At 42.2% G+C, this 26,032-nt stretch overlaps 1 protein-coding gene across 1 annotated transcript in view; it reads left to right on the top strand.

The window, feature by feature from the left end:
- The window catches only part of Pdss2 (prenyl (decaprenyl) diphosphate synthase, subunit 2), a 202,156-nt gene extending 182,625 nt beyond the window's left edge, over positions 1 to 19,531 (top strand). The window contains exon 8 of the mRNA XM_013022451.1: positions 18,896 to 19,531. Within this exon, the coding sequence (XP_012877905.1) occupies positions 18,896 to 19,054 (159 nt within the window). The 3' untranslated portion in view covers positions 19,055 to 19,531. The remainder of the gene's footprint in view (positions 1 to 18,895) is intronic.
- Positions 19,532 to 26,032: the final 6,501 nt, after the last annotated feature.

The following is a 26,032-nucleotide window of genomic DNA, read 5'->3' on the forward strand; positions in this document are numbered from 1 at the left end:
AGTGGCACTGTGGCTCAAGTGGTAGAACGCTAGCCTTGAGCTGAAGAGCTGAGGGACAGCACCCAGGCCCAGAGTTCAGGCCCCACGACCGGACCAAAAATAAGTAAATAAATAAATAAATACTGAATATTGATTTAACCTAAAGTGTGATTGAATGGGAGGAAGGCAGAAAAAAAATACTTGCTTATGAAAGAGATATAAATATTCCTTTCATGTAAGACCAATAGATAATGTCCAAAATTTAAAAATCAAGGAAGAGTGATAGTTGAAGGTAAATAGAAAATAAAATAACTAAAGAGAAGGATCCTGGACTGAGAAGGTCTACAGATTGTTTTCTTATGTTAAAACCGTAAGTTAAAAAATATAATTTAAACCAGGCACCAGTTGCTCACACCTGTAATTATTGCTACTCAGGAAGCTGAGATCAGAGGATACAAGTTCAAAGTCAGCTTTGCTAAACAAATTTAAGACTCTTATCTCCAGTTAACCAGGAAAAAAAAAGTAGAGATGGAGCTCAAGTGGTAAAACACCAGTCTAGAGCAAAAGCAAAAATAGACTAAGCTTAATTCCAGCTATTTCACAGGCAGAGATTTGGAGGATTATACTTCCAGGCCAACCCAGGCAAAATATTAGCAATTAATAAGCTCAGTATAATGGTGTATACCTGTCTTTTTTGCTCAAGGCTGGGGCTCTACCACTTGAGCCACAGTTCCACTTCTGTCTTATTTTTTTTTTTGGGGGGGGGTCCGGTCATGGGGCCTGAACTCTGGGCCTGGGCTCTGTCCTAGCGCTCTACCACTTGAGCCACAGTGCCACTTCCGGCTTTTTTCTTTTTGTTTATGTGATACAGAGGAATCGAACCTAGGGCCTCATTCATGCAAGGCAAGCACTCTACCACTGAGCCATCTTCCCAGCCCTCATTGATCAATTATTGTTTATAACAAAGCACAGAAGCTTTTGTACCATAGGAAACTTTGTATCAAAAACAAATTCTAGTGTGAGACCAGAGCTACGATCTTAGCATTCAGAGGATTTCAAGTTCAGTGCGAGCCTGGACTAAAATACTGAGATCTTACCTGAAAAAGACATGAAATAAGCAGTATCTTAAACATCAAACCACAGTTTTTCTCCTTAAGTCTGAGTATATTATTTAACATTTGTCCCTGGTGACTATCATCTTGTTTTGATGATCTATTCCTCTCATTAATGTTTTTTTTAAAATTAGATTCTTGTTCTCTGAGGCGTTAGTAATCCCACACACCTCAATGGCATCAACAGATTTAATTATCATAATCTCTGTTCCCTTGTGAGTCGTGAATAAAATTATTAAATGATTTTAATGATAAGCCTCTTTATGACATCATAAAACACACCACCCTTTTACTTTGCCAAATCCTACTGATACTGTCTGAAGATAGGCAATTATAAGTCTCCCCCCCTTCTCTCTCTTATCCCCCTCTCTTTTTCTCTCTCTTTTGTTGGTTGAACCCAGGGCCTGGGTGCTGTATCTTGAGCTTTTTCATTCTAGTCTAGTACTCTACCTCTTGAGCCACAGCTTCACTTCCAGCTTTTTAGTGGTTGATTAGAGATAAGAGTCTCATGGACTTTCTCACTCAGGCTAGCTTTGAATCACCATCCTCAGATCTCAGCCTCTTGAGTAACTAGGATTACAGGCATGAGACAAGGGCTTCCAGCTTATAAATCTCTCTTGCTTTCCTTCAAATTATATTGCTAGGCATCTTTAACATCCATTTCCTGTGGGAGGAACAATTTTTTTCTATTTCTATTTCTCCTTATTTTAACACTATTATATTAAACCCTTGCTAACATTTTTTAATCATATTACTCAATAGAATGGTGGAAAATGAACTATGCAACTTGTGGGCAGGGATGGGAAGGGGAAACTAGGGAAACATGAAGGAAAGAGTGACATTATCCAAAAAGAAATAGACTCAAAGCCAATGGCTCACACCTGTAATCCTAACAACTCAGGAGGCTGAGATCTGAGGGTCACAGTTCAAAGCCAGGCGAGGCAGGAAAGTCCATGAGATTCCTATCCAGTAAACTACCAAAAAAGCTGAAATTGAGCTCTGACTCAAATGGTAGAGTGCTAGCCTTCCTTGAGCAAAAAGGGACAGGCCCTGAGTTCAAGCCCCAGGACCGGCATAAAAAAAAAAAGAAAGAAAGAAACTTACTCATTACTTGACATACAAAACAGTAACCCCTCCGTACAACACCTTAGTAATAACAATAAAATTATATTTTAGAAGAAGAAAATAGCCTACTAGATATCTGTGTACCCAAACATCAATATAATATATAATTAAATATCTACAGTTTCACATTTTAACAAATCATATTACTGGCTATTGATCTTTGCCTTGTAATGTTATACATAAAATGTTAAATAATTAATGGTATAATCTCATTCTTTTTGCGGGGAGGGACAGGTACTAGAGAGCTTGAATTCAGACATTTGCATTTTTTCTCAGGGCTGATGCTCTACCACATTGGAGCCACAGCTCAACTTCTAGCTTTTTGTTGAATAATTGGAGATAAGAGTCTCACAGGCTTTCGTTTCCAGTCTGGCTTTGAATTGGGATGCTTAAATCTCAGCTTCCTAATAGCTAGTCTCTCCTACTCTTAAATTTTCTGTGTTAAATTACTGTCCTCTAAAACCATTACCTATCTTGATATGTAACATTTATTAGGAGGCTTAAAACAGATTTCAATTATTGATGAAGACCAATCCTAGTTAGTGAGCCTGAAATGGTGTCTGAGTACTTGTCTTTGTATCCTGATGTCGTACTGCCTGGCATACCATAGATTCCCAGTACATATTTTCTGAATGACAGTTGAATGAGAAAATGACCCACAAAACCCCACATTTTATACCTGTTCCTTGTTTTAATTCATCAAGCCTATTTGACTCTACCTTTATTTGTCTTATTTCCACTCAAGTATATTTTTAATCAAATGGTTACATCCTCAATGCCTTACACCTCCTGGGTTGAAACAAAGATTCAGCTGGGATAATCTTTTGAATCTTAACCTGGAAAACTAACTCAGAATGCCCTCCAGGCTGCTTCTGTGGGTGAATGCACTGCACTGTAGGATAGCTGGATTCAATTATTGCTCCCAGTTTGTGGTGCCAGGAGCCACCTGTGCACAGGAAGAGTCCGTGTATCTTTATGTAGAGGATAGAGCCTTCTGACCCCATAGTAAGCCTGTTAGGTCCATTAAAACGGATTTTAAGTAGATCTGAAGGGAATTTTCTTTTCTTGTTTCTTAGATAGTGCTCTGAGATAGGCATGGGCTTCCAAAATTGTGTGTATGTGTGTGTGTGAGAGAGAGAGAGAGTGGGGAGGGGGGAGGGAGAGAGAAGAAAAGCATTTCTATGTATCTATGGAATGTGGTTTTAATAGGTTAGATGTTTTTGTTTTTACCTGGATTTTTATTTCCAGGCTCATCGATTAAATCTGTGGTCTGATTTTATAAAAGATTAATTTTTTCTGAGATTCAGCTGTGTTGGCCATGTGCAAAGCTGTAATTTTTTTGGTTGGTTTATCTGAAGCCATTCCCCCATGTTTCCTGTGTAGTGTCTGCAAGCACTCAGCCTCCCCATTTACCGCATCAGACAGAGTATTGATCCTTGGTAATGTGCCCTACCATCTTTCCTGAATAACAAGGTGGCTGTGCCCCCTCCATTTCAAACAAACTACTGAGGTAATTTTCAGTAGTGCTCACAGGACCTGCAACATAGCTGAGTGATGTGTACAATATTAACTAAGGGTTGGAGGCAAGGAGATCTTACCTATAGACTCCCTACCAAGCAAGACTGGATGAAGGTCTTGCCTTTCACAAGAGCATAGCACAGCCAAAGCCTGAACATAAGCTAGTGCACAGTGCAATGGTGCCCCCTGTGGAAGATCTCCCTATTGTGGACCTAAGGAAATGATTCTAACCTGCATCTTTGATTCATTGCTGACAAGATTTGTGTATACCTGATTAGGAAAGACAATAAGCCTTTCTAAGTGCTGCGTTTTCATAAAATACATTCCACTGTATTCATGTTTCTAGCATGCACTGTTCCAAGGACACTAAGCAGTAGTATCAGATGGTTCTAACAGATTCTGAATCTCAGAAACTTCACAGTGTTTATAAAGTTTATATCTCAGAAAATCAAGATTCTTCTATGTCTGCTGAGTCCACTGTGTGGTGTGCTCTTTTCCACTATGCCACTTATTTCTCAAGGTGTATTACACATGTAAGTTCTCATCTTTTCACAAAGAAACACATCTATAATTCCAACAGTTGGGAGGCTGAGGCAGGTGGATTCAAAGTTGAAGGCCAACCTGAACTACATTGTAAAACCTTGTCTTAAAAAATAAAAGTAATGGGGCTGGGAAGATAGCTTAGTAGAGTGCTTGCCTTGCATGCATGAGGACCTGGGTTCGATTCCTCAACACCACATAAGCAGAAAAGGCTGGAAGTGGCACTGTGGCTCAAGTGGTAGAGCACTAGCCTTGAGCTAAAGAGCTGAGGGACAGCACCCAGGCCCAGAGTTCAGACCCCATGACATACATACATACATACATACATACATACATACATACATACATACATACATACATAAATGTAAGGGGTGACATTGTCCAAAAAGAAATGTACTCTTTAACTGACACATAACTGTAACCCTCTGTGCATCACCTTTTTTAAAAAAACAAAAATTGAAAATAAATAAAAATAAAGCCAGGCAGTGGCAGCTCACACCTATAATCTTAGCTACTCCGGAGGTTGAGATCTGAGGGTCATGGTTCAAAGCCAGCCTGGCCAGGAAAGTCTATTAAGATTCTTATCTCCAATTAACCACTAAAAAGCCAGAAATGGAGCCTGTGGTTCAAGCTATAGAGAACTAGCCTTGAGAAGAAGAAAAAAAGCTCAGGAACAGTGCCTAGACTGTGAATTCAAACCTTAGGACCAGCACAAAAATAAATTACTAAAGTAAAACAAGTTCTCATCACCATTCTCTTGAAGAAGGTGATTAAGGCAACAAATTCACTTTCTATAACACCACTCTATAGACACCCGCTAGATGTAGGAAAGCTGTTGGTCCAGCAGGTGTGATTACATATCCATGCTATAAATAATAGTAACTTTGCCCTGTACAAATGCCCTACAAATGCTGCCAGTCTTACATCACCAACATGAAAGAGATTTATTTCATTCTCATTATTCTTATAGAGTTTTTCTATTGCTTGAAAGGTTCTCTCATTTCAAACTCATCTCGCATCAGGATGTATCAGAAAATTAGCTGGGTGCCAGTGGCTTACACCTATAATCCTAGGTACTCAGGGCACTGTGGTGTAAGGATCACAGTTCAAAGCCAGCCCAGGCAAGAAAGTCCAGGAGACCACTCTTATCCCCAACTAATCAACAGAAAACCAGAAGTGGAGTTGTTGCTTAAAGCGATAGAACACTACCCTTGAGCAAAAAAGCTCAAGGACAGTGCCCAAGCCCTGGTTCTAGCCACAAGACCACCCTGCGTGTGTGTGTGTGTGTGTGTGTGCGCGCGCGCGTGCATGCGTGTGTGCACACGCACGCACGCGCGCGCACAAAAACACAAAAAAAAACACCCAAGAAAGAATCTAGGGTTATGTGGATAGTGGTAGTGGTAGTTTGGGACCCACAGTTCCTAGGCATCAATACCCAAATACTAAAGTAGATCAAAATTGATAAGTGCTGGCCACCAATGGCTCATGCCTATAATCCTAGCTACTTAGGAGCCCAGGATAACTGTTTAAAGCCAGGTGGAGCAGAAAGTCTGAGACTCTTATCTTTACCAAAAAGCTAGAAATGGAACTGTGGCTTAAGTGGTAGAGCACTAGCCTAGCAGAAAAAGCTAAGCAAGAGCACAAGTAGTAGGCCTGAGTTCAAACTCCAGTACAAGGAGAGAAGGGTTGATAGGGGCTAGGCGTAGTGGGTCATACCTGTAATTCCAGCTACTTGGAAGACAGAGATGGAAGGACTGTGGCTTCCAGTATAGCCCTAGCAAAGTCTTAAAACCCTGTTTGAAAATAACTAAAGCAAAGCTGGGCACCAGTGGCTCATGCCTGTAATCCTAGCTACACAGGAGGCCGAGATCTGAGGATCTCGGTTCAAAGCCAGCCCAGGCAGGAAAGTCCGTGAGACTCTTATCTCCAATAAACCACTGAAAACCAGAAGTAGCGCTGTGGCTCAAGCCATAGAGCGCTGGCCTTGAGCTGAAGAGTGCAGGGACAGCGCCCAGGCCCAGAGTTCAAGCCCCACGACCAACCAAAAAAAAAAAAAGCTATAGGCAAGACTGGTTCACTGCTGCAGTGCACAGCCTATGACGTTTTGCTTGATGAATTTCTATTAGAGTTTACTAAATGCTTCATGGTCCCATGAACTCTTCAAACTTCAATATGTAGAATTAAATTCCTGTTTTGAAATATAATACTAAAATGAAAAATCCACTTTGAATCAGAATACCGATAAATTTATGTTTGGTTTGTTTTGTCGGTGATAGGGCTTGAACTCAGGGCCTAGGAATTGTCCCTGAGCTTTTTTGCTCAAAGCTCGTACTCTACTACTTCAAGCCACAGCACCACTTCCAGTTTTCTGGCGGTTAATTGGAGATAAGAATCTTCATGGAGGGGCTGGGAAGGTGGCTCAGTGGTAGAGCACTTGCCTTGCATGCTCCAGGCCCTGGGTTCGATTCCTTAGCACCACATAAGCAAAAAGAAAAAAGCCGGAAGTGGCGCTGTGGCTCAAGTGGTAGAGTGCTAGCCTTGAGCTGAGGCGGAAGAGCTGAGGGACAGTGCCCAGGCCCAGAGTTCAGGCCCCACGACCAGACCCAAAAAAAAAAAAAGAATCTTCATGGACTTTTAAGCTTTCAATGACTTCGAACTGCCATCCTCAGATTTCAGCCTCCTGAGTATCTAGGATTACAATTATGAGCCACCAATACCTGGCTATGATTGTTTATAAATCATCAAATTTTCCTTTGAAAGGCATGATAAACCAGGAAGCAATGATTTACTTTTCCCTTGGAATTACTCCTGAACTTAATGTAATTCCATATCACTAATCTCAAATACACAACCTATTAAGTATTGATGACAGTTTATAAATTAAACTATACATCTTGTCCTATTTAATTACATCCTAAAGTCAGGTCTATCTGCTCCTGCCCTAAGCTACAAGTAGATCTCTGCTCCTTGCGTAGCAACACTACCTAAATTCTTCTCTGTCATAGTATCCGCAATTTAAGTCAATTTTGACTGCACCAATAAAGGATTTCACATACATATAAACATACACATACATATATACACACATATATGAAAATGAATACAAGGACAGGGTTATGGCTTAAGTGACAGAGTGCCTGTCTAACAAGAGCAAAGCCCTAAGGATACCCACAGGACAGTATATTGGAAACAAACTTTATAACTTCGGGGGGCGGGGGAAGGGAAGGGGTAACAATGATTGACAAGTAAAAACTCATTGCCTTACTCATGTAACTGTAACCCTCTGTATAGCATCTTTACAATAAAACTAAAAAAAAAGAGCAAATCCCTGTGTTCAAATCCTGCTCCTACCAAAAAAAGTCTGCTAAATCTACTTTGGAGTTGGAGATGTGGCTCAGCTGGTACAGCTCTAGCCAATGAGCAAAAGTGTCAGTCTTGGTCTCAGACCTAAAAATACACACCCACATACACACACACACACACACACACACGCTTTGGTCTATACATTTGGTAGAGATATAACTTTTTTTGGTCAGTCATGGGGCTTGAACTCTGGGCCTGGACTCTGTCCCTCAGCTCTTCAGTTCAAGACTAGCACTCTACCACTTGAGGCACAGCACAACTTCCAGTTTTCTGGTGGTTAATTGGAGATAAAAGACTTACAGATTTACCTGCCGGGGCTGGCTTTGAATCTCAACCCTCAGATCTCAGCCTCCTGTGTAGCTAGGATTATAGGCATGAGCCATTGGCGCCCTTCTGGGATACAGCTTTTCAGATAAAATCTGCATTAAATGAGTTGTTCAGTTATATTCGGTTGTGGATGATAGGCCAGTACATAGACTCATAAATGTTCTTTATAGGGAGATTGATCTCGAAATAAGTTCAGAAATCTCACTCCCATGGGAGACCACACTCTACCCAGACTGAATCTAGTAGGTGCATGGAAGAGAAGGCAAGAAAAATTATGGCATATGTCTTTATCCTTTTCCTTCTTCCTCTTCTTTATTTCCTCCTCCTCCTCTTCCTTTTCTTCCTCTTCTCCTTCTCTTCCTTTTTATTTTCCTCCTCCTCTTCCTCTTCTTATTCTTTCCTTTTTTTTTCTATGTCAATGGCTTTTTTTTTATTGTGAAAATAGTGTACAGAGGGGTTACAATTACATGGGCAAGATAATGAGTGCATTTCTTATCAAGCATTGTAGCCTCCTCCTTTGTTTCCCCTTCCCATCCCTTCCCATCCTCCCCCCCCACCCCCTTATTCTTTTCTTATAGAAGACCTAGAATTCAATTCCTAGCATTGAAAAAAATAAAACTGTTATGAGGAATTGGGAATTTATTTTTCAAACACAGGAATGTTTTTATATCACCAATAATTACACTTGAAAAAAAAATATTTTTGGTCAGTTATGGGGCTTGAACTCTGGGCCTGGTCACACTCTACCACTTGAGCCACAGCTCCACTTCCATTTTTTTTCTGCTTATGTGGTGCTGAGGAATCAAACCCAGGGCCTCATGCAGGCAAGGCAAGCACTCTACCACTGAGCCACCTTCCCAGCCCCACACTTGAAAATTTTTAAATGTTTTCATGAATCAGTGTGAAATACTTCATAGAATGTTTATAATTGAAGACGGGTTTTATTGTGAACCTTATTGCTACATACCTATACTCCTACACTCCTGAAGTCCAAAGCAGGAAAGTGGCAAATTTGAAGCCAGTCTGGGTTACATAGTAGCTTCAGGACAGCCTATCTACATAGTAAGAACCTGTCCCGAAAAGAAAAGAAAAAAATCCTCTCTGGTCTTTCTGTTTGTCCTTTACTATAATGCCCTGATTATACTTCCAAAGCAGGTACTTTACCATTTAAGCCACACTTCCTGCCCTCTTGCTGGACTCTTTTTCTTTTTTTGTTGGTCGTGGGACTTGAACTCTGGGCCTGGGCACTATCCCTCAGCTATTCAGCTAAAGGCGAGCACTCTACAGAACCTACAGCGCCACTTCCAGTTTTCTGGTGGTTTATTGGAGATAGGAACCTCACTGTCTTTCCTGCCCGGGCTGGCTTTGAACTGTGATCCTCTGATCTCAGCCTCCTGAGTAGCTAGGATTACAGGCCTGAGCCACCATTGCCCAGCTTTTGCTGGACTCTTATCCATATTACTTAATAGCTCTCTCTTAGAGGTTTCCCCAACTCTTAAAGTCTTTCTTTGGTTTCCTTGGGCAAAAGTGGCTGTTATTTTCAGTTTTTCTATAACTATTCACATCTCATGCCATAAACTTCTCTCATATATATGTGTGTGTGTGTGTGTGTGTGTGTGTGTGTGGGTGTGGGTGTGGGTGTGGGGGTGTGTGTGTGTGTGTGTGTGTGTATGTATGTATGTATGTTGCCAGTACTGGGGTTTAAACTCAGGGCCTGAGAGCTGTTCCTGAGCTTTATGCTCAAGGCTAGTATTCTATCACTTGAGCCACAGCATCACTTCTGGCTTTTTCTATTTATGTGGTACTAAAGAATCAAACCCAGGGCTTCATGCATGCTACGCTAGCACTCTACCATGAAGCCACATTCCCAGCCCTTCTCTTTCATATTTTAAAGGAATTTTTGCACCAAACTTAGGGTCTTGCACTTGTTTGGCTTGCTTGCTTGGCCGAGGGCCCTGTGACTTGAGGCATGCCTTCCCTCAGTTTTTTTGTCTTGTTTTTGGGGGATTTTTGTTTATTGTGTGTGATGGCCCTAGGGTTTGGACCCAGGACCTAGATGCTGTCCCTGAGCTAAAGGCTAGTGCTCTACCACTTGAGTCACAGCTTTGCTTCTGGTTTTTGATGTTTAATTGGGGAGTCTCATGGACTTTCTTCCCCAGGCTAGCTTCGAACTGTGATCCCCAGATTTCAGCCTCCTGAATAGCTAGGGTTACAGACTTAAGCCAACACCCAGCTCTACTTTGTGTTTTATTGTGATTTTGAAAGAGAGATCTCACAGAGTTTTCTGCCTGGGCTAGATTTGAACCTAAATCTTCCAAATTGTAGCCTCCTTAGTAGGTAGGATTACAAGTGTGAGTCACTAGGACCAGGCTTGAAAGGACTTTTTAACCAAATAGTTATCAGAAGTATACAGTGATTTCTCAAAAGGGTCTCATATGAGCAAAATTTACTATCAGAAAGTTATTTATGCCAGATGCCAGGGGTGCCGGTGACTCACACCTGTCATCCTAGCTACTCAGGAGGCTAATAAGATCTGAGGATCAAAGTTCAGAGCCAGCCCAGGCAGGAAAATCTATGAGACTCTTTTTGGTCAGTTGTAGGACTTGAACTCTAGGCCTGGATGCTGTCCCTCAGCTCTTCAGCTTAAGGCTAGCACTCTACTACTTGAGCCACAGTGCCATTTCTGGTTTTCTGAGTGGTTTATTGGAAATAAGAGTCTCACAGACTTTCCTGCCTAGGCTGGCTTTGAACCGAGATCCTCAGTTCTCAGCCTCCAGAGTAGCTAGATTACATGTGTGAGCCACTGGCACCTGGCTTCATGAGACTCTTTACCTCCAATAAATCACCAGAAAACCAGCAGTGGCACTGTGGCTCAAGTGGCAGAGCACTAGCCTTGAGCTGAAGAGCTGAGGGACAGCACCCAGGCCCAGAGTTCAAGCCCCACAACCAACAAAAAAAAAGTTATTTAATAAATTTTAAATCAGTTGCACTTTTAAATATTTTGCATTCTCTCCTCTGTTAATCTCTTTAATTGGATCCTATATCAGGGGATTTGGGTTTAATTTATTTCAGGTAATACTATACTTTTATGATTATTCAGTTGACTTAATTAGAGATTTTAATTATATTAGTGCCCTAAAGTGCTATGTCAGAGAAAGAAAACAGACGAATAACTTACCCCTTTTTTAAATGGCTATAGTATTTTTAAGCCATAAGGACCAAAGTGAACACACTAGCACTTTCTAAAAGCTAGAAGTGGAAAGAACTTTTTTTTTTTTGTCCGTCATGGGGCTTGAACTTTGGGCCTGGGCACTGTCCCTGCGCTCTTCAGCTCAAAGTGAGCACTCTACTGCTTGAGTCACAGCACCACTTCCAGTTTTCTAGTGGTTTATTGGAGATAAGAGTCTCACAGAGTTTCATGACCAGGCTGGCTTTGAACCGCTGGCTTTGAACTGTGATCCACAGATCTCAGCTTCCTGAGTAGCTAAGATTACAGGAATGAGCCATCAGCGCCTGGCAGAACTTTTTTTTTTTTATTGTAGTTTTTCTCTTACAGCTGTTAGAACCAAGGGCATGGGTAAAATTCTGCAGTGTTTCACTGAACCCCTTCTAGTTCTAGAGCTACCTCTACCCCTCTAACATGTGATCTTAGAAGCATTTCTGTTTCTCAAGCTACTCAGGCCCTATCAAATAAGTATCAAGCAAATGCTTGGTAAGGTGGGGAGGAGGGGTTGTGTGTATGCTGCTCTGGGGCTTGAACTCTGGGTCTGAGCACTATTTCTTAGCTTTTGCTCAAGGCTAGTACTTTACCACTTTAATCACAGCTCCACTCCCAGATTTTTTGTCTGTTTATTGGAGATAAGAGTCTCAAGCAGGGGCTGGGAAGGTGGCTCAGTGGTAGAGCGCTTGCCTTGAATGCCAGAGGCCTTGGGTTCGATTCCTCAGCACCACATAAGCAAAAAGAAAAAAAGCCGGAAGTGGCGCTGTGGCTCAAGTGGTGGAGCGCTAGCCTTGAGCTGAAGAACTGAGGGACAGCGCCCAGGCCCAGAGTTCAGGCCCCACAACTGGACCCCAACAAAAAGATAATCACTTGGAAGTGTAGTTAGAACCACATAAACCTAATCTAAAACTTTTCTTGCACTCAATTGGTTTGTTTGCTTCTCTGCCCATCTACCACTTGTGCCATACCTCTAATCCAGCTTCTCCGCTGCTTATTTCAGAGATGAAGTCTCCTAGCCATTTCTGCTCAGGCTTGCTTTGTGCTTTAATTCTCCAGATCACATTCTCCTAAGTAGCTAGGGTTATAGGCATGAGCTACCAGCTTCCAGCCAACCTAACTTTTTGAAAATATAATTTTATTGTTATTACTAAGGTGTTATACAGAGAATTTACTGTTTCAGCTGATAAGTCAGGTGATGAGTACATTTCATTTTGGACAATATCACCCCTTCCTTTGCTTTCTCCTAGTTCCAGCCCAACTTTTAAAAACAGTAGCCAGGTATAGTGTTATGTATGTAGGGTAGTCCCAACTACCCTGGAGACTGAGGTAGGAAGATCACTTGAGCCCAGTAGTTCTAGGCCAACATGGACAACAGCAATATTCTGCCTTTAAAAAAATTTAAATTGGGGCTGGGAAGGTGGTAGAGCACTTGCCTTGCATGCATGAGGCCCAGGTTCGATTCCTCAGCACCACATAAGCAAAAAGAAAAAAGCCAGAAGTGGTACTGTAGCTCAAGTGGTAGAGCGCTAGCCTTGAGCTGAAGAGCTGAGGGACAGTGCCCAGGCCCAGAGTTCAGGCCCCATGACTGGACCAAAAAAAAAAAAATTAAATTAAGTGCAGTAACTTAAAATACGTGTATCAGCTAGGTGCCAGTGGCTCACGCCTATAATTCTAGCTACTAGGAGGCTGAGCTCTGAGGATCACAGTTCAAATCCAGCCTGGGCAGGAAGTCTATGAGACTCTTATCTCCAATTAACCACCAGAAAACCAGAAGTGGCACTGTGCCTCTAGTAGAGCACTTGCCTTGAGCTGAAGAGCTGAGGGACAGCACTCAGGCCCAGAGTTCAAGCCCCACAACCAACAACAACAACAACAAAAATACATGCATCATCTAGTGAAATACTGCCAAATTAGGATAACCACTGAAATGAACTAAGAAGGATTTTCAGGCCTGAACTCCTTCTCCATATCTGGAGGCCTATATATTTGCATTTTGAGGAACTCCAGCTTAATGTGTTTTTCATTACATTTGCTAAGGTTAAAATCATTTTCATCTTAATCACAATCAAAAAAAAAAAAAAAAGAACCTTGGGGAAGGTAGGGAGGGAAGGGATGGTAGGGGAAAAACAATGGAGGGGGTAACAATGCTCAGTAGGAAGTGTACTCATTACCTTACTCATGTAACTGTAACCCTCTGTATAGTATCTTTACAATAAAAAATATTAAAAAAAAATAAAAATAAAATCATTTTCATCAAGTCAGACCTATTACCTATTCTAGTTTCCAGTAAAAATGAGTTTTATTTATAATTTATTAGTTGCATCTAAAATACTTCCTTAGAGCCAACAATTCATGTTTAGCAGGCAGATGTCAGTGAGAAATAATACCTTCCATGAAGGATTGGGTTACTAGTGAATCATTTTACACCTGGAAGCTATCAGGTCCCTTAGTATACAGAGTCCTGGGAGGCCACTTCTGTGGGTTTGAGTATGTAGAAAATCGTCATTATGGGCTGGGAAGGTGGCTCAGTGGTAGAGCACTTGCCTTGCATGCTCCAGGCCCTGGGTTCAACAACTCAGCACCACATAAGCAAAAAGAAAAAAGCTGGAAGTGGTGCTGTGGCTTGAGCGCTTGCCTTGAGCTGAAGAGCTGAGGGACAGCACCCAGGCCCAGAGTTCAGGCCCTATGACTAGACCCAAAAAGAAAAAAAAAAAAAGAAAATGGTCATTATATGAGGAAAATGAACTCTTGTAGACTTGAATAACTTGCAGTGTTATCTTCTTGGCTACTGTTTTATACTAATTTGGTGCATGTCCAACCAAAGATGAAACATCCTGCAGCCAATACATGCCCAAAGCTAAATCCTCACAACCCAGGGCCTTTGTAAATATTCAGGTTTTTGTGATCCCATAACCCTGAACAGCTTGAAATCAGACATGATAGAAGTATTATACCACAAAAATCTACAAATGCTACAATTAGGACTTTGTTTCCCTTCTCCCTTCACCCAGATAATTTACCAGCATACCCACTGCGTGTAGCTTACTTTCAAATAGTTTAGAAACACACACATACACATATATAGACAGATAGAAATGAGGGCTGGAGATGTAGCCTAGTGATAGAGCTCTTGCCTAGCCATGTGCAAGGTAAGTTTTACCCTAGCATTGGGGGAAAAAGGGGGGTGGGGAGAAGGAAGGAGAGAAGAAAGAGAGGGGAGAAAAATGACAAGATAAAACTTATTGTACCAGGCACTGGTAGCTTATGCCTATAATCCTAGCTACTGAGGAGGCTGAGATCTGAGGATTGCGGTTTGAAGCCAGCCGGGTCAGGAAAGTCCATGAGACTCATTTCCAGTTAACCACCAGAAAACCAGAAGTGGCACTGTGGCATGGCTCAAAGTAGTAGAGCACTAGTCTTGAGCAAAAAAGCTCAGGGATAGCACCCAGGCCCTGAGTTCAATCCCCACAACCAACTAACAAAACAAAACAAAAAAACCTCATTGAATCTTGGTGGAGGATATTGTATCACTTATTGTGTTAATTCTGTAATCAAGAGAACTTTACTGTAAAAGCCAAAGTACAAATACCTTCAGCTTTATAGACTGTTTATCCTCTGCCATAACAACTCCTCTCTATTGCTTTGCCCCTGTAGCCCAAAGCAACCATAGATAAGACTTGTGACTAGACCTGGTTATGGTCTGAGAAAACTTCATGTATAACCAGGTACCAGTGGCATGGCTCACACCTATAATCCTACTGAGGAAGCTGAGATCTAAAGATCACAGTTCAAGCCAACTTGGGCAGAAAAGTCTGTGGGACTCATGTCCAATTAACCACCAAAAAAGAAGTGGAGCTGTGGCTCAAGCAGTAGAGCACTAAACTTGAGCGGAAAAGCTTAGGGACAGTATGTAGGCCCTGAGTTCAAGCCCCACAACCAGCACCAAACCCCCACACACACATTCTGTCTGAGTGTTGTTGGTTCATGCCCATAATCCTAGCTGTTCTAGAAGCCAAGATCTGAGGATTATGATGCAAACTAGCATGGGAAGGAATTTCTAATTGATCAACAAAAAGCTACAAGTGGAGCTTTGGCTCAAGTTGTAGAGTGCCAGTCTTGCGCAAAAAAGCCAAGCAAGAGAAAGAGGCCCCGAGTTCAAGCCCTACTACTAGCATAATATATAAATATACATATATTTGTGTGTATGTAAATATACATTTTAGTAGATATGTTTGTGTGTACATTTTAAAGAAAAATAAGTAGCATACATCTCTTAGCCTGGTTTTCAGAACCTTGCTATGTCCCTTGACACCTGGCCCTTCAAGTGGTTTCCATTCCCTGATCACTCTGTAATCTAATACATTTTGTGTCTTAGTGTCTTACCTTAAACTGCTTCCTTTCCCTACAATTCCCTCCCAACATTCACAAAAACCTGCCTCAAAGCCCAATCTTCTGCAGTCTTCCAGTTAAAGCTGATCACTTTCAATAACTATAGTCCTACATTTATACTTTGATTTTACTGCTTTTCAAATAGTAGGACACGGGCTGGGAAGGTGGCTCAGTGGTAGAGCGCTTGCCTTGCATGCCTGAGGCCCTGGGTTCGATTCCTCAGCATCACATAAGCAAAAAGAAAAAAGCCAGAAGTGGCACTGTGGCTCAAGTGGTAAAGCACTAGCCTTGAGCTGAAGAGCTGAGGGACAGCGCTTAGGCCCAGAGTTCAGGCCCCACAACCACACCCAATAAATAAATAAATAAAATAGTAGGACACCTGCCTAGCAAGAGTAAGGCTCCAAGTTCAAACCCCATTATAACAAAAAGAAAAAAAAAAAAGCACTTAATCCTTGTAAATTGTGCAACTAAATCTAGTCATGCAGGTATTCATATGCCCAAAGTCTAGAATAGGAAAATGTTGGCTTGTCAAATTTAGATTTGAAATGATTAAAGAAAAGACAATAGGAAAGTGTTCATTTTGTTGTTCTATCTATCTGCCAGTCTATTTATCATTTAGGACTGTTCTGATCTAAGTCCAGCCACCTTTGGAGTTAGTACAGATGAAATGGCTTCTAAGGATTAGGGGAAAGCTAAATGGTGTAAGCCTTCATAGTGATTCAGACAGTCTCCAGCAGTCTATGCTGTATCATGAAGTCCTCTTAACAATGTTTCCAAAGTCTTATGCTATCCTCAGGACTTAGCAATTGAGTGGTTTCCCTCAGATTTTTACACTAAAGTAAGAATTTGAATCTAGCTCCCTCTGATACCTAGCACCAATTTAGTCTTTAAGCCTCCAGCAATTGACAAAAGACTAGGGAAATCTAGGCTGGAATAGTCCCCAAGCCCATAGGCAGTGTGGAAATGTGTGTGGAATGTTGGGAATCTGTTTGCTGTTATGGACAAGCATCAGAAAACTTGTCCTGTTATCTCAGCTTTGCCACTCTTCAGCTAGATCTTGAGTCATTGAGTTTTTCTGGACCTTTGATCTCTTGATTTTATAATTAGGGGCATACACCAGCAGATTTATTCACATTTCATGCATTATGCAGTAAGTTGCTTGAAGCTTCATGAAGAGGTAGAAAATTAAAATACAGTGCTGTGTAATAATGCTATATTTCAGATGTGCAAGGTACTCTGGAAGGTACTAGAGGAAGGATAGCCAGCCCCTTAGGCCATTAACATAGCCAACTGAGCACATTCTACCCAGGTAGGATTTGGAGGGCTGGTTGGGGTAGGGGATGGCAGCTCCAGGGAAGATGGTCTGATCTGAGAATTACGACTAAAAATACATGAGGAAAGGAGTGGAGATGGAGCTAGGCAAGAGCAAGATTTAAAAAAAAAATTTTTCCTATCTCCTATAAGACCTTGGACTTTTAAGGGTATTGGAAGGCAATTGTGAGCAGACTGTAATAGCATTTCATAAAGCTCTTCCTTGCAATGTGGTATGGCAGCTGGAGTCCAGGGGTGTAAGACTGGTAGTGAGAAGACTCTTTAGAAGATGACTGCAAAAAATAATCAACTGAAAGGATGATGAGAGCCTGAACCCATGTATGTGGTATCAATGGGAAGAAGAGCAGAGCATAAATCTGAGCACTCCAAAGGAAATAGAACAGCAAGGTCTTAGTGACTATGTCAGGGACAGTGGCTACAGCCAGGTGCTCGTAATCCTAGCTACCCAGGAAGCTGAGATCTGAGGGATCATGGCAGGAAAGTTTATCTCTAATAAACTACTAAAAAGCTGTGGCTCAAGGTAGAGCTCTAGCCTTGGGCAGAAAAGTTCAAGGACAGAGCACAGTCCCTGAGTTCAGACCCCAGGACTGGCACCAAAACACAGTAGCTGCAGTTGCTCTCGTGGTCTTAGCAGCTTAAGACAATAAAATTGGGTCTCTTGCCCCCACACTCTGTCCATCTCAGGCAGGCAAGGCGCTTGGTGCTCACTGCTGTCACTCAAGGCTGAGAACCTCGGTGTGGCTGTGTGTGCTAGAGGGGAGCACAAGGACAGTCTAGTGCTGCAGCCCAGAAGTGGCATGCAGCCTGACCCGTAACTAGACGACTAGAGTACCTGGCCCCATCCAGTTGCTGAGGTCCACAATTCTGTTGTGGATGAGCAACCAGGGTGCTGCCCTGGTGCTGACTGTATGTGAAAAATTAATGGACTGGACTCTTAATTCCTGCAGAGCGAATAAGCATTTGTTAGAGACATTGGTTGAGAAGGTGGAACTAGGACAAAGGAAATTTAGCAGACCAAGACAGTAAGTGTTCCAGCCCTAAAGCATAGCCATTCAATTGGGTCTCTCAGTTAAAGAAGAGGTTTGGAAGTCGATGACATTTCTCAGCCTGAATTTACTTTAATCTTTTTTTTTTTTTTGGTTGTGGGGCTTGAACTCTGGGCCTGGGCACTGCCCTTGGGTTTTTTGTGGTTTGTTTTGTTTTGCTTTGCTCAAGGCTCATGCTCTACATTCCACTTTTAGCTTTTTGGTAGTTAATTGAAGATAGTTAACTGGAGATAATAGTCTCACATGCTTTCCTGGGCTTTGAACCACGATCCTCAGATCTCAACTTCCTGAGTAGCTAAGATACAGGTATGACCACTACACCTGGCTTTATTCTTTACAAAGATGTTTTGGAGGGCTGAAGACCCACTACCTGACAGTACCAGGGGAAGTGTTTTGGTTCATTCCCAAATAAAATCTTTCGGTTCTACATATGTCACATTCAGGTCTAACAATATTGGTCTTGAATTTTCATATACACTGAATCTATACATGATTTTTTTAAAGAAAAAGTTGTGAAGTGGCATAAGAATATCAGACTACAAAATTCAAAATGCCCTCCATCTTCATTACCACATCCCAGCATGGCATAGACATGCCATATAGATCAAGGGGTGGGAGTGGAGGAGGTGTAATGAGGTTGATTGGGGTCTATTATGCCGCTCTGGAGCACTGACACTAGCAGCCTCAGGAAGGAAGGTTTTAATGCCTCGGAATCACCAGGAATGATGGCTGCTCTCTTGAAAATACCAGAGCAGAAATACTGAATGTATACTCTTTCTTCCCTTCTTTGTTCTTTCTCTCTCTGTCTCTGTCTCTGTCTCTCTCTCTCTCTCTCTCTCTCTCTCTCTCTCTCTCTCTCTCACACACACACACACACACACACACATTGTGGTCCTTACTGTGTAATGTAAAAACTGACTTATTGTATATTTTTTTCTTAACAGTTGTGTGAAACAATCAAAGCTGGCAAAGGTGTGACTTCAGCTATTGACCTGTGTCGTTACCATGGAAACAAGGCACTGGAAGCCCTGGAGAGCTTCCCTCCCTCAGAGGCGAGATCAGCTTTGGAAAATATTGTATTTGCTGTGACCAGATTTTCATGACACCAAATTTAAAAGACACTATTATTCCTTGGCTGAAAAACCTAGAGAATGAGGTGATCAGGAACATGTTAATGCTTTTAAACACATCTATATTTTTTCCTTTTATCATATTGCTAAATGAATACTGCCTTCCTCTTGAATCCACCACAAACAAAATTAGAAGAAAAAAAGGTCAAGCAGCCTTCACTTGTCACACCAGCAGCACACTTGAGGCTGCAGTAGCAGAAATAATTAATGAGATTCACTCCTGTGACCTCAGCAAATGGACAGGAAATAAGTCCTTATTGATTGGACCAGGCCAGAGATGGCGCCAGGGCGGTGGCCTGTGGTTTTCCTTATGGAGAGGACACAGCAAGCTGGAAACTGCAGGTGTCAAGAGAAACAATGTTGAGACCAGCCCTGGAGAGCTGTCACATTGAAGCCTACTGACCAGTTGTCATGGCAGAGAATAGCACAATTCATTAACAAACAAAAATACATTTCTTGGTTATGTCTGTCTTTTTATGTATACAATATGAATATACTTTGTGGGGTTTTTGTAAGATTCTGGGAGGAAGCAATTGCTGAAAAGTTGCCAAATATTTGGAGTTGGAGATTAAGATATTATTAAATGTTAACTTAGTTATATTAGGAATTGTCTTTTTCTTTCTTGAAAATTAGAGTTATTTTTTTCTAAACACATTGCACAGAATGAAGGCCTTTTTAATTTATTTTAAAAGATGAACTTTTTCCTAGTGAAATGTATTTGTTTGTAATACTTTGAGTTAGAGACTCTCTCTAATGTTTTTATAATTTTTATCCTAAGGAATTCATTGGTGAGAATTACATTCTATTTTAAAATGTCAAATTTTGGTCTTGACCCACAGACATCTGGTTACACAAAGAACATAAGCAATCTGACAGGCCTGCAATTGGACACTTGTCTGTGCAGTTCACAGGAGATGAATTTTGTGGTTTACACACATTGCAATATGAGAACATGGTTGACAAGAAGGCTGAGTTTACATAAATGATCTAGATTGAGACTCAGCTACCTTTCTTCCTCATGTGGTGTAATTACAGCCCTATCTAGAGACAGCAAACACAGCAAACAGATTTTATTACCTACTGCACTCAAACACTAAAAGAAGTCATTTTAAATTCCTCCCCCAAAAAGTTTTGTCCCAGCCCAGCAGGTGGCATTCAATGAAGAGAAAATGTAAAGTTACAGAGATTACTGTGTATTATGAAATATTTGAAGTTGATCTGAAATACTTTGATTGTGTATGTTTTAATGCTATTACAATCAGTACCGCCCATACATTTCCCTCAGGAGAACACTCCACTCTTACTGTTCACAACGTCTTTTCTCACTGAATTTGGGTTAATTAATAACCGTGACTGAGATGCTTTAGATGGACTAGATTTTAACCATTAACTTCTATAAAGGAGGAGTCCTTGTGTTCTGAATGTGCAGAAGCTCGAGGGAGCTGGAAGATCTTGGGGCATTGCAGGTCACAGACATGTGTGCCTCAGATTCCAGCTTCCTTCTAATTTGCTGTATGGCCTTGAGGAAATTGCTTCCCTCTCAGGCTCAATTTCCTCATCTGTAAAATGTCATTAAATAAGGTAATGTATGATTTCTCTTTCATGTTTACGTTAATTCCTTTGGGAGGTGGGAAGGGTGCCAAGGTTTGAATTCAGGGTCTGCTCACTTTGCTTGTTTACTTGTTCTGCAGATGCTCTACCACTTGAGTTATGCCTCCTGCCCAAGTTTTGGGTGGTTAGTTTGGAGATAAGAGTCTTTTAGATTTTTTCTTCCCAAACTAGCTTCCAATCTCAACCCTCTGGATTTCAGTCTCCGGAGAATAAGCAGCATAAAACACTTCCCCCATACCACTCCCTTCCTGGGTTTCTGTTATTTTCTATACCACTTCTAAATAACAAAGAGTGTGTGAGATTCAGTGTGGTAGGAAACCAACTGTCAACTCTAAAGGAATGAAGAGCATTTAGTGGTGAGCATCTGATAAGCTGCCTCATAGCTGACCTAAATTCTCCAGTTCTCCTAAGATAACATCCAGGACTATAGTTTGTCAATATCTACCTGTCTCTCTTCTGCCTTATTACTTCTTCCCTACCTGTTTCTCATCTTCCCAACAGCATTCTTTCTGTATTCCATTCCTCTCTTCTTCGTGACCTTTTTTCTTTCCTTTGCAGTACAAATGATCAAGGATACTAAGAATACTAAGCCAGTGCTCTACCACCCAAGGCTGTTCCATCCCCCTTCCCTTGATGTCCAGACTTCCTGGCTCCTGCAGCCTGAGCAGCAGCCTCAGTCTTCCTGGTAAGTGACTTCTACCCACAATGCCACCTGGCCTCTCAGCTCCTACTTAGCAAAGTTCTTACCTCTGCATCTTGGTAAGTTTTTTGTGTTTGTGCACACTGGTCCTCAGGCTTGAACTCAGGGCCTAGGTACTGTTACTGAGCTGCTTCTTGCTCAAGGCTAGCACTCTTATCACTTGAGCTCCATTTCCAATTTTTTTTTGGGGGGTGTGGAGGGCGGGTAGTTTATTAGAGATGGAGTCTTGCAGTCTTTCCTGACTGGGCTGACTTTGAACTGCAATCCTCAGGTCCTAGCTTCCTGAGTAGCTAGGTTTACAGGTGTGATCCACCAACACTTGCTTGGTAAGCTTTTATAAAAAGCTTCGGTGCTCTCATTCTGCCTTTCTTCTCCAACTACCCTTCTTGTTTCTTACTTCTCTCCCAGAGTCATTCTTTTTTTTTCTTTTTTTCTTTTTTTTGCCAGTCCTAGGGCTTGAACTTAGGGCTTAGGCACTGTCAACTTTTTTACACTCAAAGCTGTTAGGTTTTTAAAAAGAGGTAGCCGAGTAAGAACTGCACCACGCACATGGTATTCAGGTAAGGGGTAGGTTTGTTCGGTAGACCTGCTGGGACCAGGTAAGGTTGGCACTCCACGTGGCTGGGAAAGAGAGAGAAAAGAGCTAGAAAAGAGCAGAGAGAGCAAGAAAAGAACAGAGAGGGAGAAAGAGAGAGAGCTAGAAAAGAACAGCAAGAGGGATAGAGAGCTAGAAAAGAACAGAGAGAGAGCGTCTGGGCCTGGGCTAGGCCTTATCTAGGGTATGGGCGGAGAAAGGTGTGGCCACATCAAATTCAGATGTGACCTCAGCGGATGCAGATGTGACCTCTTCCAGGTGTCCCAGTTGCCTAGGTAACGCAGGTACTGGGTGGAGACTTTGCTGTGAGGAGGGTGGAGTCTGCTAGCCATCCTGGAGCGGACCTTACAAAAGCTAGCACTCATCACTTGAGCCAGAGCTCCCCTTCCAGGTTTGTTTTTATTGTTATTTTGGTAGTTTGTGTAAGCATTATGCCCACCTTTGGTCCTCAGCTCCACCCAAAAACCTGAGCTCCTCCCTGCCTTAGAGTTCCCGCCCTACAGCTGGCCCCTCCCTCTCTGCCCAGACCCACCTGAACTCCCATCTACCTCACTTCCTACCCCCCCAGACCCTCCTGCTACCTGGATGGGGACGGAGGCCATGTGCTCCCTCTTGGGGGAACTATGGCTCTCTAATAAACCTTATAATAATTTTTCTCTTGTGCCTGCCTGCCTCTGCATGGTCCCCTGGGATAGATGTGTGGGGTCCTAAAGTTTGTTTTTTATTTTTTTTATTAATTTGCTTTATTGTTATTATAGAGGTGATCACAAAGAGATTACAATTACCTGTACAGGTATTGAGTGTGTGTGTATATTTATTTATTTATTTATTTGATTTTTGTTGGTCCTGGGGCTTAAACTCTGCGCCTGGGCACTATCCCTCAGCTCTTCAACTCAAGGTGAGTGCTATACCACTTGAGCCACAGCACCTTCCAGTTTTCTGAATGGTTTATTGGCAATAAGAGTCTGACAGACTTTTCTACCCCAGCTAGCTTTGAACTACAATCCTCAGATCTCCTGAGTAGCTAGGATTACAGGTATGAGTCTACACCCAGCTCCAGCATCATTTTTCTATGAACTTTTCGATTTTGGGGGTGGTGGGAATTTTTTTTTTTGGTCTGATCATGGGGCCTGAACTCTGGGCCTGGGTGCTGTCCCTCAGCTCTTCAGCTCAAGGCTAGCTAGCACTCTACCACTTGAGCCACAGCGCCACTTCCAGATTTTTTTTTCTGCTTATGTGGTGCTGAGGAATCGAACCCAGAGCCTCATGCATGCAAGGCAAGAGCTCTACCACTGAGCCACCTTCCCAACCCAGAACTTTTCAATTCTGTTTCCTTAAAAACTATGAAGCAGGACCTCCCTCGTGCTAGGGAAGCACTCTGCCAATAAACTACAGAAGCCAAAGCCCACAATCTTATTTTAAATTCTCCAACTTAGAAAATTTGATTTCTTCTGTTGAAATTGTTTAGAAAGAAAGACTAAAGCAAGGAGCTGGTGGCTCATACCTATAATCTTAGTTACTCAGGAAGGTAAGATCCTGAGGATTCTAGATTCTTAAAAATCATCAGACCAGACAAACTCAAACCCAAGAGACTCTTATCTCCAATTAAGCATCAAAAAACAAGATGTGGAGGTGTGGCTCAGGTGGTAGAGAAGAAAACTCGAGCAGAATGCTACATAGAGAAAGACTTGACTAATGAGATTACATAAAAATAAGTTTCTGCCAGGTGCCGATGGCTCATGTCCTAAATGCTAACTACTCAGGAAGCTGAGATCTGAGGATCACAGTTCAAAGCTGTAAAGTCTGTGAGACTCTTTTATTTCCCAATAACCACCAGAAAACCAGAAACAGCTTTGGCTCAAGTGGTAGAGCACTTACCTTGAGCTGAAGAGCTCGGGGACAGCACTCAGGCCCAGAGTTTAAGCCCCATAATCAACCAAAAAATAAATGTTTCTGCATAGCAAAGGAAATAGTCACTATTAGGTCTTCCCAGGAGGACAGTCCCTTTCCCCCTTCCTCTGGGTGAAAGACAGCACTGTAGCTTTATCAGAAATCACCTGCCTGAAACCAGTAATCATATGACTGTTAATCACCTGACTGTGAGTCACCAAAGGACCCCAGACTCAGATCACTTCCTCATCCACTCCAGTCTTGCCTCCTTCAATGAGAGGTTCCCCAGGCTCTGACATCCCTCCTCCCCATCTTTCCCTATATAATCTCTCTCAACCATATATTCCCTCTCCTCTCTTCTCCCTTCTCCTTCCCTCCTCTCTCTCTCTCTCTCTGTCTCTGTCTCTGTCTCCTCCTATCTTCTCCTCTCCTCACCTCTCCTTCCCTTCCTTTCCCTCCTTTGCACATCTCCATTTCATACAGGCTGTTTGCTTCCCCTCTCCCCCATCCCAATAAACTTTTCTGCCTGAACCACATGGCAGTCTCCTTTCTGCGAACCTTACATATGGTGCTGAAACCCAGGAGGGGCTATTGTCCGGAGCCACTGGATCCCCTCATCTTTTCTCTCTGAGGGCCAGTCCCGACGACCCCTCCTGGAACCAAAAGCTGAAGGAATCTCACCTTAGACTTCTTGCCTTTACTGTTGCTGACTACACATCCACCACATCATCTCTCTATGTCTGTTGAGTGACTTCTGTCTATGGGCCCTCTGTTCATCTGTTGTCTTTTTTGACATGGTACCATGCCAGAGGGACCCCCTATGCCTTTTTGGCCAATGTGTTCTCCTTTCAGGGACACCTGAATTGAGAATTTGAATCTACATCCTTATGGACCACCTCTGCATCTTTGTGGGCACCCCTCATGTCCTTATTGGACTCCTACATCCTCACCAGACAATTCCATAAAGCCAAAATGTCTTGTAGGCTAGACAATCTCAATGGCCCAACCCTTTGACTAGTACAATAGGATAGGTCTCAAGAAGCAGCCCCCACCTAGGTTCCCTCTTGAAGGCTAGCCATCCTGGGCTTGAATTCTGTTAGCTAAAACTGTCTCTCCTCAAGACCATCAAAACTCTGAGTATTCCCCTTCCTTTTTGTTTGTCTATCTGCTTTTTGTCTCCTTGTCTGCTTGCTTGCTTAATAAAGCTCCAAGTTTTCTTATCATCATGACTTGTCCAGAAATTCACCATCTTGGCCACATGGTGGGTTAAGAGTTTAGCCTCATGACCCCTGCTCTTCCACCAAGTTTATTCCTCTACCCATGCAGGAAGTATTCAATGATCAATTTGTATGCTAATGTGCCTTGCTAACAAAGTTGCTGCCTCTCTTCACAGGCCCTGTATACTGAGGCCCACCCATCTAATGTGTTCTGCTGAAAAGTGGTCTAAACATATTACCTAAACCTTATCTGTAAAAGTAAAATATTCTGTCTGCTGGCCAAAGTTGTGTGTCTTGAGTTTTACTTTGTAACAAACTATAGAAATGATCCCTGAAACTATAGTCTTTTACTTTGTATTTTGTTGGTGTTGCCTGTTTCTCTAGCATTGACCACATGGTGCTGTCATGCAGCTTGCCAGTGGAATTCCAGAAAACTTACAACTGATTTTCATTTTTCTTTTTTAAAACCTAAGTGTACTTGTCTCCAGGCACCTGTGTCTCACGCCTGTAATCCTAGTTACTCAGGAGGCTGAGATCTGAGGATCGCAGTTCAAAGCCAGCCCTGACTGGAAAGTCTGTGAGATGTATCTCCAATAAATCACTAGAAAACCTGAAGTGGCATTGTGTCTTAAGTGGTAGAGTGCTCGCGTTGACTTGAAGAGAGCAGGGACAGCACTCAAGCCCTATGACTGACAAAATTTAAAAAAAAAAAAAAAGACTTAAGCGCACTTTAAAACTTTTGTACACAAGTGTGTATGTGTGTGAACATGTTCAAAACAACCTCATTTTAATACATAAAAACTTATCAGCTTGGCCCTGGTGGCTCAGGGCCAAGGCAGGCACCATTGGCTCACGCCTGTAATCCTAGCTACTCAGGAGGCTGAGATCTGAGGATCACGGTTCAAAGCCAGCCCAGGCAGGAAAAGTCTGTGTCACTC

Source organism: Dipodomys ordii, unplaced genomic scaffold (genome assembly GCF_000151885.1).
Source record: "Dipodomys ordii isolate 6190 unplaced genomic scaffold, Dord_2.0 Scaffold62, whole genome shotgun sequence".
Lineage (NCBI taxonomy): Eukaryota > Metazoa > Chordata > Mammalia > Rodentia > Heteromyidae > Dipodomys > Dipodomys ordii.